The following is a 13022-nucleotide window of genomic DNA, read 5'->3' as shown; positions in this document are numbered from 1 at the left end:
ATGCACGATTTGTCATATACAACAGTCCCACCCAACACGTCTGGCAGGTTCTGACACAGCTCCGAACAGCTGATGCAGCCATCTTTTCAACATGTTGCATGTCAAACAGGACGTCACATCATGCCACGTGCCTTCTGCCTTGAGGCAGAACACATAACCTCAAACTGCTCAGGCATAACTTAGGTCACCTGGTGGCTGATGCTATTTTTCGTCATCACACAGGCATGAAGCATAATTTAGACATGGAAAACAGTTTCACTCACCAAATACGGCAAGGAGTGCTTGGAGAGCAAACTGAATCGACCTGCGATTTGCTTGCTTTCCCATTCTTAATGTGACTTCATCCTTGCCAACTTCCATGAGGTCAAAACCTGCAAAGGAAGTTAGGCAGCATTTCGTTATTCTTGCCGCTTGAAGTAGTGCAACCCTTTCGGTGCAAAACCACAAAAATTCAATCAAGGCAGAGGCACACATTAGGCAGTTTCCATCTACTCACAGAGTCCAGGCAATGCTAAAAGAAGCACTTCTAGAGACAGGTACAGAAGTCTGAATCGGTTGAAGCCATTCCACGTTCATTCAATTGGCAACATATGCCAATTACGAAAAAAGAAGTGACACTACAGCGCCATGATGAATTCTTTAATGTGAATGTTTCAGGCGATCGCAAGAAAGTTGTGGCAAAATTGTACAGAAATGGCAGATAAATATTTAGCACTGAAATCAACCTTAGGAGGAAGCTGTCTCCATTCAAAGCAGTAAATCTCAGTAGTGTTTAAAATGTGGTATGTTTAGCCAGACATCTCGCAGATAGGGTGGCCTGAACATGGGCTGACTCGTATGTTTGCAACCCTAAATAATTAGAAATACAGCAATCATACTTATGCCTGCCACTGGCAAAGAGGCAATAAAATATGAACTCGTTTCAATACGAGATTGTCATTCCACGTCATCCGATATGGGCGTTTTGTCACCAATGTGAGTGAGGTTGCTATATACACTGTTCTCTGGACTACAGCGAATTCAAGCAGAAGGCACATAATTTCAACTCAAAATGAGAACACACAGTAATCAATGTCGGTCCAAAATCTGTCCTGGGCCACTTGCCAAACAGTCAGACATAAGGCAACCTACACACAGACGGAAATGTTGGCTGAGCCATTGGTCTGGCATGATTTTAAATATCTAGTCTGGGAAATGAAGGCTAGTGTTTCGTGTTTGGTAAGCACAACGTGATGATCTTGCAGCTGTGGCGAAAACTGCTTACCTAAAGAGGCGAGCAGTTCATGGCATCCTGGCACGCTCCACAGCTTGACGCTGACATGGCACTCGACGCTGTCCTGCTCAGTTTTTCCCAACTGTCCAACGACCTGGTGCATCTGGAAGAAGAATGAATGGACACATGAGCACAATGCCCAACTAAGCTCGTTTCAAGATGCTTAACCTTCACAGATGCAGCACATACATATTTATTCTTCGTGAAGTGAGTGTTCTACGGAACCCATAGCCCTCGGTACCATTCCATCCTGTCTTTGCCCAAACCTTGTGAGTCCGGGCTTCACTTTTCAAGCATGCTTCACAAAACGACCCATGATACAAAGCTTCTTGGTCACAAGCTCGACCATGACAGCTCACCAATAGCCATGAACACCCACCAGTTCGATGATGTCATCCGCATACTCTGGGCTTGACAGCAGCTTGGATATGGCACTCAGGGAGATCACGGACAGGCCTTGAAGCAATAAAAAAAAGAAGAAACAAAAGATTGCCATTCTGACTCATGTTTGTTGGCCACATATTATAAAGTTCGGCCACCAAGTTAGACTAATCATACATTCATTGCCAGAAAGGCAGAACTGAAATAAAAGATGGGACAGGCAAAAGTGATAGATGAACAGTGAAAAAGCAATCGGGAGCCATCACGTCAAACTGTACAACTGCAGCTGAACTCTTATGGCATCTATGGTGTACATGACAGACAAAGAACAACAGACGCAACGCAACCACTTTATAAAAAACAGCACCTACTGAGCACCTCTGTGATGATGTCCTCTCAAGTAGAGTACTGTACCAGTAAAATTTTACTAGAACTTTCAACTCAATGCAATCTGGTCAAGAGTTCTTAAAACACTAGCTGCGTGAAACGTGCACATGCCTAAAAAAATATTGCCTTGAGAAACTCGAACAAGATTTTTCTGCCCCCAAATGATGAACAAAAGAATTACAGCTGCATCCCAAGAACTAGCTGAGCTCGCTAGTTGTTACAACAGAAGCATAGCAGTCATTTGGTAATTTGAAATATTCAGTTTACAGCAGTTTAACCAAAACAAACGCTTCTGCCTTGCACTGAAAAGAGCGAGAGAGATTTTTTTGTGATGCTGAGAAGACGTAAACACAACGCTTACCGAGAAGTGCCTGCAGACTAGTGCTACACTGGACCAGCCTCTCTCCGGGATCTGCTTGCGGGAAAAAGACGGAGGCTGGCAGTCCATTGGCAGCCGGCTCGAAGCGGAAACCCACTGCAACGAGCAGCTCCTTCCAGCCCGAGACGGGCCCCACTTTGCTCTCGATGGACTTCTGGCTGGTATACATGGCGTTCTTCTGGCCTCTCTGTATGCGCTGGAGGGATTTCTCCACCTGGAACATTTAATGTCAAGAGTGATGGCATCAGTTGCTTTTCAGTTGTCTGTCCTTCATTCGTGAGGTTGGAATCAGGTTAGCACGTTGGAAGCAGAAAGAGCACAAAAAATGTATGCGACATACATGAACAAGAATTAGCACTGAACAACTATGCGCGCTTCTTGGATATGTCGATGCAATGGCCGTACATGACAGAATGGTATTTAATGAGTCTTGACCTGCAGTGCAGAAAGCTGCGAAGAACGAAAGCGTCAGCCTGTCTGTTGCTCCATTCTTTGTGGTTTTCTAGTGCTTCAATTCGCAAAAATGGTCATGTTGCAATTCTTGTAACTATCTCTTCTCAAACCCTGTCCTGTGGCAATGGTCACTCCTTGATGGTAAAGGGGGCATTCACACACACCCTCACTCCCTCCGGTTGTACAAGTGCACAGATTGAAAAATTACAGACGTTCTCACAAGTACTTCAATCAATCTTATGACAGGGAGGGAATCTTAGGTGTTCACAAGCATCTCAATCTGCACTGGTAGAAAAATTGCATCTCTCTGTGGGTATAGACGTGCACATTCACAAAAAAGGGTGTGGCTAAGCCCAAGCGTGTTAACCTATGCACTGTGGGAAGCACACGCGCCCATCTTCCCTCGCTTCGTCGCGTCGAAAGCCGGCATAGACACGGGAGAGGAGCACTACACCCTCTCCCGATTCTCCCTCACTCTCACAACGCACACACACCCTTCCTCCCTGACTCGGGGGCAGATAGCTGACGGGCGAGGAGGACATTCCCCTCGCCCAGGTAAAAAGGTACAAAAAAGCGCGACCGGGGAGACCCTCTCTCTCTGACGCCGGACCCCTATTCTGCCGGACTGGAGTACCTGCCGCAACCCGTGAGTGACCTCGTTTGCCTGACTATCCTGGGCAACGAGGCCAGCCTATTTATTACTATTACAGAGAGGACGTCCCTCTGCCAGTGTTCTTTATTGCCGGAAGCAATAAACGTTATTACAGTTGACAGCACTGGTTGCCTTATTCGTTCGAACCCGACGCAGCCGTGATTCCCGCGCTACGGGTTGGGGAGTAACGCGACTGCGTGGGGCTAGATCCGGAGCTCGCCTTCCACCCTAGCCGCACGCAGAGTGGAACCCCCACAGCACACAGCATGCGAAGCATTGCTGTCGCAATCACAACCCCTTCCATCTGCTAACATGTGGTTACTACTGGACTAGCCAGCATCCAAAACACTCAATGTTCTAGCCCTTCTGACGGCCCTCGTGTAATGCATCAAGGCAATGAAGGGTGACAAAGAGTGAGAACCTTTCTGTGAGCACCATCTGCTTTGTAAATCTTTCTGTTACTTTCTCACTCACCAGGTGTAGGACAACACGCAGGGCGTCTCGGCACTTGTCAGGTGTTTTGAGCAGTTCCACCAGGGCCTGGCCCATGAGCACCACCTGGTTGGAGAGGTGCACGTCCCCACCAACCAGTGCAAAGCTGGCCCAGTTGGCCGGGTGACCAAATTGCTTGGTTGTCTGGATCGTGCACAGGGCTTCACTTAGAGCAGCACTGGCTCTTGAGCCCTGCTCCGTAAAGGTACAGAACAGAAAAAGACACATTAGAGGCCCGATTGAATCAGCAAATATCAATGCTCGAGAAGCAGTGAGTGACAGCTCTGGGGGGTAATCAGAGATCTTTATTCGGAACAGAACGCGTTCGGTCGCTGCAACGTCACAAGTGGGCGGTCCACAAAATTTGTGAGAACGGGAGGGAGAGAGCAGCCAAGTGGCAAGCGGTGAACTTCCCAGAAGTTGACGTACCTCATTTGTCATCGGCTCGGGAACGATATACTACAAAGCGAAATGTTTCTCACCTTCTAATGAACAAAATTTTTAAAAGGAAAAAAATTTATTTTTTCTTCTCAACCTTCCACGCATTCTCAAATAGTAATATGTACGACTACTACAATTTATTACAATTACTTTCTCTGCATGGTCGCTAGGCGAATCCGAACATGCCATTCCATAGCTGCAGGTACCTTTTGGATCCAATCCAATCCACCAGACGTACCATGGTAAGCCAGTCTCGTAGTGAGCGCGTGATCAATCGAACGGATGCTCCTAGCAGACAATGTGTTCGGTTTGAAAATGACTGACAGGAGCTTGTCGTCATTTTGACATTGCCAAAAACATGGTCGCGCACCACGGCGGACGATGTTGGCATGGCCTAGGCCAATCGCATGAGGTGAAACTGAATGCGCATTCCCCACCATGATCTCCAATCACGACCCTGATCTGCTTAAAGCAGAGAGTAGGAAGGAGGAGCGATAAGCAAAAGATGGGGAGGAGGTTAACTAGGACTGATTGTGGTTGATTACCTGGCACTGAGGAAAAGAAAAGAAAGTGGGCACAAAAACAATTAATGATAAGGGATAAGAGAGCAAGAGAGGTCTGGCAGCATGTGTGCTGTTTGGTTTATCTTGAGCTGTCCTCCTTGCCACAGGGACCAGTATACATTTCTTGTCGCTTATTAGGAACTTGAGGAGGAGTTCAGAGGCAGCTGTCTTGAATAATACACATTCGAAATGAAACATAAAAGAGTGTTTTAGCCTGTCCATATGGTATCACTGGTTAACGAAATACTGAAACACCAGAAATTGGGATGGCAGCAGCAGCAGCACCATTCCAATACTGACACCTCGTGGTGCTTTCTTCAACTACACTGCGCTACAACACTTCTTTTTTTTTTCGTAGCTGTTCAACTGGGTAGAAAGGAAGGACAGCACATGACTGATCATGTTGCTGCCAGCACCTTTGGGTCAGCAGTCAAGCAGAACATACTCTCTAGTTGCAATAATAGTTCTGCACAGTTCAGATGAGCCCAGCATCACAACATGGTGCCGCGTATCTGGTGTTCCGGTATTCCATCAATTTTAACACGCCAAATGTATGGACAGGCTTAAATGCTAATACAATTTGCATTCATGTGCAGCAATGCACTCCACTTTAGTTTCTCACAATGAGTAGACCGCCATTAGAGAGTTTTAGAATAGGGGCCCGAATAGTTTGGGGCCCCAAACATCTTTGCGGGTGTTAGCGTTGGGGCACGTAGGAGTGAAGAGTTTTAGAATAGGGTTTTACGTTTGCGAATAGCGTCTTGCGCTGACAGCGCCACTATACGGCGTCAAAGAAAAGCTATTAGAAATAATTAAATAAAATATACCATTTTATGATAGGAATAATAATTTTGACTTGTGTGTATTTGCGTTTAATTACAATTTAGAGGTTATTCTGTAAGCAGCAAATAATTAGTTGCGCTTAGTTTTGAGCAAACCAACTTTACTAGCCTTCACCAGCCAAGCTTAGCCGTGTTAGGCCTACGAGCCATAAAATCCACAATCGAATTCAATATCAGCGGCGTCTAATGAGTCAATCTTCATAACACACGCTAGTTGGTAGAAAGCGATAACCGCAGTCGCTTCTCCTAGCTTGCGAACTTCACGCGTTACCGCGAATCGAACCCAGTTTTGTGCTAGGTTAGAGCCGTCGCTTCGATGGGTGCCGCCATGTTTGCCGACGCAAAGCTTTTGGGGACGCTATTTGGGCTCCCGCTAAATCGGTGAAATAGCGTTCCCAACGCAAAACCCAAACGCAGTTTGCGTCGTGCGCATGCGCAGTGGCTTCGACGCTATTTCTAGGGGGCCCCAAAACGTTTGGGGCCCCTATTCTAAAACTCTCTATTTACTCATATACGCTACTTCAGCCGGTACTGAAGTCCGCGTCCTCAATTCCGACACAAGAGGAATGCTGTCAAAATTCACGACCGACATAACCGCAGTGATGCAGCAGCGTTACCTGCATGAGTGACGAGTAGAAGGTCCTGAGCAAGATCTTGAGGGCGGTGTCCGGAACGGGCCACAGTGACACGAGGACGCAGTGCGCGCCAGCTGCGAGGAAAGCGCCGGCTAGCGTCTCCAGGGATTGGGCATCCACTCGTCCGTGGGACGACCGCGTGTGGCACATGCTGAGGACCACCAGGCGGGCTACCAGCCGCATCTGGGACACGTCAGAGGCCGTCAGCAGGACGTCTGCCGTTGGCCGTGCCCCATCGCCTCCTTCTTCCCCACTTGCTTCTTCGTCCTCCGCAAACTCTGCTCCCGATGCCAGTACTATTCCAGGAACCTAGAGGGCATAATGAAAAGACAGTTGCACTTTGGGTGCCTGGTAATGGCTTTATTTAAGCTAATCAATCAGTCACTCAGCTTATTTATTTGCAATGGTTACAGTATGCAGTGAAGGAGGCTGACAAAAAAATAATGCAATCACATTGTGGTTTGTCAAAGCTCATGACCACAGACACCAGTGGTGATTTGAAACACTTGTTCATGTGATGGTGCCAATTTTTCCGCAACTGTGGAAAACAGCAGAAAAACTCTGACAATGCGTCTCTTTCACTGTAGTCCTTTCATCACGGTAGTTCACTTCTGTTCCTACTACACCGACTTTAGAGCAGCTTGTTTGCGACTTGCTTCCAAAAATTTAGGACAGTACAAAGGAAATGAAAACTAACAAGAACATAGATGAGTTCACATTGTGCATTGGCTAAATTGCTGGGAGGTCTATGTCTGAGTTAAACAGATTACAATGACCACAGACATACGTAAGCCAGCTGTTTGCAGATAGCCATTCCACTGCTGTAAACAGACGTTCTCACCTTCCAAGATACGTGGCTGGCGATGTGAATGCACTCTGCCTGTCCTATCCTGCCAAGCACCATCTCCTTCGTCGCATCAGCACCCAGCAGAGGTTCACCGCCCAAAATTTCGGCAACCATCTCAGCTTCCTGTTCAGCATGTGGAATCTCCGCACAGCCAAGCCATTCTAGTGTGCAGGGCGATACCTGGGGTTGTTCATCGAGCAGGTTAGCAATTTAGAACACAATGAACGATTAACAAAGGAAAAGACAAAACCCCCCTGGTTTAATTGTTTCCCTATTATGTCCACTGAGCATTAATTACCTATTATCAACACGAACAGAGACCCATTTTAAAGCTCTCTTGGGAGTTCTCAGGCTTTAAAGCGCAATCTCAGAGGTAATTTCAAAGCTACAGATTTGATTAAGTGACACCATGTCACCACTGCCGACAGCCATGGCCAGCCAAGATGAATGGGTGCTGTAAATGCAAGAGCTGCTACTAGGACAACCAAGTCAAACATAAAAGTTTCTTGCAATAACTGCAGTGAGTGTAGCTGTGCCTCGCCACATAGTGGAACTGCTTTGCCCAGTGGCACAACAGCCATGAGCGCTGACTGATAGTGCCTCAAAGCATAGAAAACAGTATGTCAAAAAGAAATGCTTCTGCAAGAAAAATCTATTACTATTTGTCAAACTCAAAACAGTATTCTCACTGTGCTTCATGAGTTTCATTATGCAAGATTATCTAGAGATAAGCATGAGCGCAATGCAGTCCTTGGCTACAGGAAAACCTCGTTACTAAAATGAAGTCACGTTTGGCACAAAAATAAGTTAACTATTTCTAATATTCATTATAAGCATATATTGGTTACGTGCTGATAAAGAAAGAAACATCTTAGATATATACTTTATTATTTGCACATTCCTTATATTAATGAGGTTCCACTGTTTGTAGAACCAAAGTTCAACTGCTTTTAAATTTCCTAGGTGTAGGATGGAACCAGTGCAATGTGTTTCTTTTAGAAAATAAAAAGGAACACGAAAGAACTGCTGCTGTGCCTACCTTAGGATTGCCAACAATCAAGGAGATGAGCTGCTCCCCTGCCGCCGCCGACGAAAATGCCGCTGCTCGCTGCTGTCCATGCTGCTGCTGCTGCCTTGCCGCCTTGGCTCGCTGGCCCGCCCGCAGCACTGACAGTGAAGGCAGCACTGTCAGGCTGAACCTCTCGCATAGGTATTCGGTCGATCCGTTTCCACGCAACATTGCAAACGGCACTAGGTAGAGGTCGCCGTCGGGCACGATGAGAAGGTCCCGGCCCGCGAACCGGCTGAGCTCCTCTTCCGCATGGCCAATGAGCAACTCATAGAGCGCATGGAGGGAGGGGGGTCCAGGCCAGTGGGGTCGCGGTGCGCGCATGCTGCCTGCACGGCTTGCGGGACCGGAGGTGACACTGACGCTGCCGACGCTAAACAGGCTGCTCAAGCTGTAGTTGGAGCTGTTGAGGAGGTGGTTGCGATTGCCCAGGCGGCTGAAGCCTGCACTGCTTCGCCGTTCCGGATCCTGCACAAGTTTTCGCAAGTTGATAGCCGTGAATGATTCGTGTTGGGGCAATGCCAACGAAAATTCATTGCACAGTTATCGTCATTGGAAGACAGGTGCTAAAAATATAACCAACGTAAATATTAAATACAATTGGTTACCATAAACAGGTGAACTTGCATACTGCATTTACTTCGTTCAAACAAACAATTTTTTTTTTCAAAAAAAGTTATATTGAGCATGTTTCTTGCACATGTTGCGTTTTCATATGTTACGACACTGGCAGTTTCTCTGATGCAATAGTGGCCACGTATCTATAGACAGGCTAACTGAATGTCAGCAGTTAGAGAGCTATATACTATCCGAGAAGCTACTACAACACACCCTACTTACCCTGTCGTTGCAGACAGCTACTACGCTAACAGATAGTACTAGTACCATAAAAACCTACTGACAAGAAAGAGTGCTGTGGATACATCTAGCATGCGCTACTTCACTTTGTCAGTCACTGCATGCTGACGTGTGCTGTATTTTTCCGAAGCGCAACTTATACAACACTATAGGAAAGTGGTGATGTACTTCACGACAGAACTCAGCTGGACTTTGCTAATGAGAAGCAGCTGTATGTGCAGGTATGCTGTGCAACACTAACTTCTGCCATGGGGCAAACTACTAAACTAAATGACAAAAGAGAAAAAATGGAAAGAGGAGTGCAGCATCATGTAGTGATCACACAGGAGTATTAATTTTCGGTGTATGCTGGAATGTCACGAACATACCAACGTCGCATGCGCAGTGCAAAATCAGTGCAAAACTCTGCTTCTGGATTTAAAGTTTGAATCAGTCTCTGCATAACTGCCATTACGTGATAGTAACCGTGATTGCTATAGAAGCAGTACCTATGTAGCTAGATTTGCACAGGTTGATCTGCTGCTATTCAAACGTGAATCTCATGACAGCAATGCACCAGAATTTTTTTCATAAAGGCAAAGACAGGGTTGCTCACCTGGCCAAAGCGGTCACTAGCTTCGTCCCAGTGGCTCTGGCACGCGTCCTCAGTGTCAGGATCGACCCCGAGTGATTCTCGAAGTGCCGACAGGTGGCGCTCTAAGAGAGAAGCTTTCTTTGGAAGTTTGCCATCCTTGTCTGGCAGAAGGGGTTCGGACTGGTTTTCACTCAAGGGTGTCTCGGTGAACTTGACAATACCTGTCAGAGGGATGCGTAATAGAAAGGCATTAATGTAGGAGGGCATCACTGTCACGCTAAAGCATGTATCGTCTACTGTGTGAGCTTTCACTTACATTTAGCATGACTGCCATGAGAATGCAATAAAAAGAAAAGTAAGAACAAACAGTCAATGACAACCAGCACTTGGAAGAGTGAAAAGCCTAGGCTAGTTGCTTCTGCGTGAGACCAAACATTGTTCTAGTGAAAAACGGCACAACGGCTGAAAGTATAGCAGCATGTGCTGTCATCCCAACAAGGTTTAGAACCTCTGCACATGAAAATCAGACACTACATACTGCTCCTCTACTTTCACTATGCCAATGTCAGTGAACGACAAGAAGTTTTTGCCTACTGGCACTTGAGGATGCCTTGTGTGAGAGGTGAGAAGCAATGTTGAGGGAGCATTTTCAAGGAAGGGACACGAAGGAAAGGCTCCGAGTGCAGCAAAGACAGCTGTTCATTGTCAAAGAAATGGCTTCCTCTGTTCACACATAAAGAAGGAACCTGTTAGCTTTACATAAGTTAATGGCCAAAAAGCCATACTCGGGAACTATGAGAACACCGGCAGTCACCGGTAGTGTGTTCAAAGTGCAATGTATTTATGGGGGCGTTCCAGCCTCAGCACTTGGAAATTGCCCAAGTTTTAAGCCTTACAAGAGGGTGCATTTGCATTCCACTTTCATCAGACATGCAATTGGTGCTCGATTGACTGCACAGCGTAGACGGCAAGCGAGCGAATCAAGTTGGGACAGTGGCTGCCAGTGTGCGACGGGTGTACCTTTGTGTGGGACCATGAGCCAGATGAGCAGGTGCCCTGCAGCCAGGCTGAAGTAGAGGATGGTGGCCTTTTGCCGGTTGACCACTTCCAGCAGTAGGGCCAGGCTGTTGGGCACGCAGGCGCTGGCCGTCAGTGCGCTCCTGCGAGTCTCGAGGGCGTGCTCTGCAAAGGAGCGCGTACGGCTGCGCTCTGCCACCAACAGGGCCTCGTCTTGCCTGCCCAGGGACACCAGCACACGCTGCATGCGGAGACAATGAAAAAATAGACAGTTTTACTTATAAATTATGCACGCACAGAACATAACAAGAAGCTCAGCAGATTAAGACATACGCCTGCCGTGTTTCGGATTTGATGTTGTGGCCTTTGCATGGTCTGCTGGCTTGCATAGCTTGCGTGGCAAATATGCCATGCCAAGGGCACCTGCTTTAATCCCCTGATGTGTCTTGCTGTTAATAGCCCACATGTTTGTATGGAACCATTGATCCATTGGAAGAGCTACTGAAATCTTTTAAAATGTGAGAGAGAGAAAACACCATGCAAATAAGGTCCTCGTTTCACCACTAAGAGCAGATGTCACTGGTAAGCAACTGAAGATATATTTAGGCGATCATTGCACAATAAATGCTTCTAATATCCACAATCAGTCCGCTTAGACAGCACCCTTCGAAAGCTGGCAGAGCTGTCCCACCTGAGACCAAAAAGTCGGGCAACCATATTGCTTATCATTTGCTCCTCTTCATAGTAGCACATGCTGCCAGCTCTTCCTGCTTTGAAAACCAAAGGCCAATGTGAAATGCAAGAGTGGTGTCAACTCGCCTGCAGAGCCTGCGCCGTGTCGCCCAGGAATTCTGCGACAACCGGATCGGTGCCGCGATGCTCTCCCAGGGTGACGGCTGCCATCAGCGCCTCCAGGAGGTCGTGAGCACGAGCCAGCTGCTGCTGCGCGCCGTCCAAGTCGCCCTGGAGCCACAACACCAAGCCGAGCCGGTGCCGGACGCGAGCCTCTTCCTCCCGCTTGCCGCCTCCGAGCTGCTCGCATGCCTGCAGGGCCTGCTGCAGGTAGCTACATGCCTGGCTCACGTGACCCAGGGCATGATGCACACGACCTGCAGATGTGCAGATATGCGAAGAGCACGTTTACGGAGCCCATGGGCAAGAGTACTGTCAAGCACTAATTGCGCATTGATTCTGTGAGTACAACCTCATAAGGCCTAAACTTTGAGAGGGTAGCACAGAAGCTGGAAAGGAAGCTAATGACCATTGTTACGCATTCTGCCTTTACTCCAACAAACAATGTTGGATTTTCTGCTGGTGACACATGCAGGCTTCCATGACACTATATCTCACCTTACTTGAGGCAACAGTCACCTCCGTACTCATATCTCCCCTAGCATGCCATAGTGCTAGCCTTTGCCAATAGAACTTTCCAACTTGTTTTAAGTGAACTGTCCAAATAAAATACAGTGCTACTTAGGTATGTTTCTGTGTGAGCAAAACAGTGTCCCTAATTTAATATTTATGTATACTTAGGGATGTAGATACATTGGATGGGCACCATGACTTAATCTCCAATTCGATCCTAGTCCTCTTAGAATAATACCCAGCTCCTTGTATCTTATATAAAGGCAGAACAGTGATGAACTGCAAGTAAAAGATTGTGCAGGACAAGTGTAAAATGAAAACCATGATCCATCCACCAGAGCTGAAAGCAGACAGGCAAGAAATATAAGCAAAAACATACTATACAAACTACGAGACATAGGTTCTAGTTAACTTTTGAGCAACCCTCTGAGCTAGCCAGCTATGATGCGCTCACTCACCAAGGCTGCTGTAGGCTTCTGCTTTTGCTGCTTTGTCACCCAGTTGGGCAGCAATGCTCAGATGCTGTTCCTGTAACGAGACTGCCTTGTCGTAGTTGCCCAGTGCTTCGTGCGTCATGCCCAGGTTTCCATAAGCTCGTCCCTGGGCAGCCATGTTGTTCGTCTCTTCGGAAATCTCCAAGTCAACTTGGTGCCAGTGAAGAGCCCGGTCATAAGCACCCATAGCCTGCAAGAATTATGAGATCGCAAATGTCAAATCAGAGTCCACATGGCCCTCAATTCTGTTAGAAAAATTACAGTAGAGCACAATTATGCACATGCCAAACACAGGCACAA

General features: G+C 47.1%; 1 protein-coding gene across 1 annotated transcript in view; it reads right to left on the bottom strand.

Annotated features, from left to right (window-relative positions):
• LOC126547929 (tetratricopeptide repeat protein 28-like) overlaps positions 1 to 13022 on the bottom strand; it is a 31816-nt gene that overhangs the window by 3946 nt on the left and 14848 nt on the right. The window contains exons 14-25 of the mRNA XM_050195998.3: positions 12687 to 12912; positions 11683 to 11972; positions 10867 to 11104; positions 9868 to 10067; positions 8385 to 8882; positions 7340 to 7525; positions 6481 to 6807; positions 4000 to 4209; positions 2403 to 2634; positions 1653 to 1729; positions 1265 to 1376; positions 264 to 371 (exon numbers count right to left, since the gene is read on the bottom strand). Of these exons, the coding sequence (XP_050051955.2) occupies positions 264 to 371; positions 1265 to 1376; positions 1653 to 1729; positions 2403 to 2634; positions 4000 to 4209; positions 6481 to 6807; positions 7340 to 7525; positions 8385 to 8882; positions 9868 to 10067; positions 10867 to 11104; positions 11683 to 11972; positions 12687 to 12912 (2704 nt within the window). The remainder of the gene's footprint in view (positions 1 to 263; positions 372 to 1264; positions 1377 to 1652; positions 1730 to 2402; positions 2635 to 3999; positions 4210 to 6480; positions 6808 to 7339; positions 7526 to 8384; positions 8883 to 9867; positions 10068 to 10866; positions 11105 to 11682; positions 11973 to 12686; positions 12913 to 13022) is intronic.

This window comes from Dermacentor andersoni, chromosome 3, assembly GCF_023375885.2.
Source record: "Dermacentor andersoni chromosome 3, qqDerAnde1_hic_scaffold, whole genome shotgun sequence".
Lineage (NCBI taxonomy): Eukaryota > Metazoa > Arthropoda > Arachnida > Ixodida > Ixodidae > Dermacentor > Dermacentor andersoni.
This window is presented reverse-complemented; position numbering and strand designations above follow the sequence as displayed.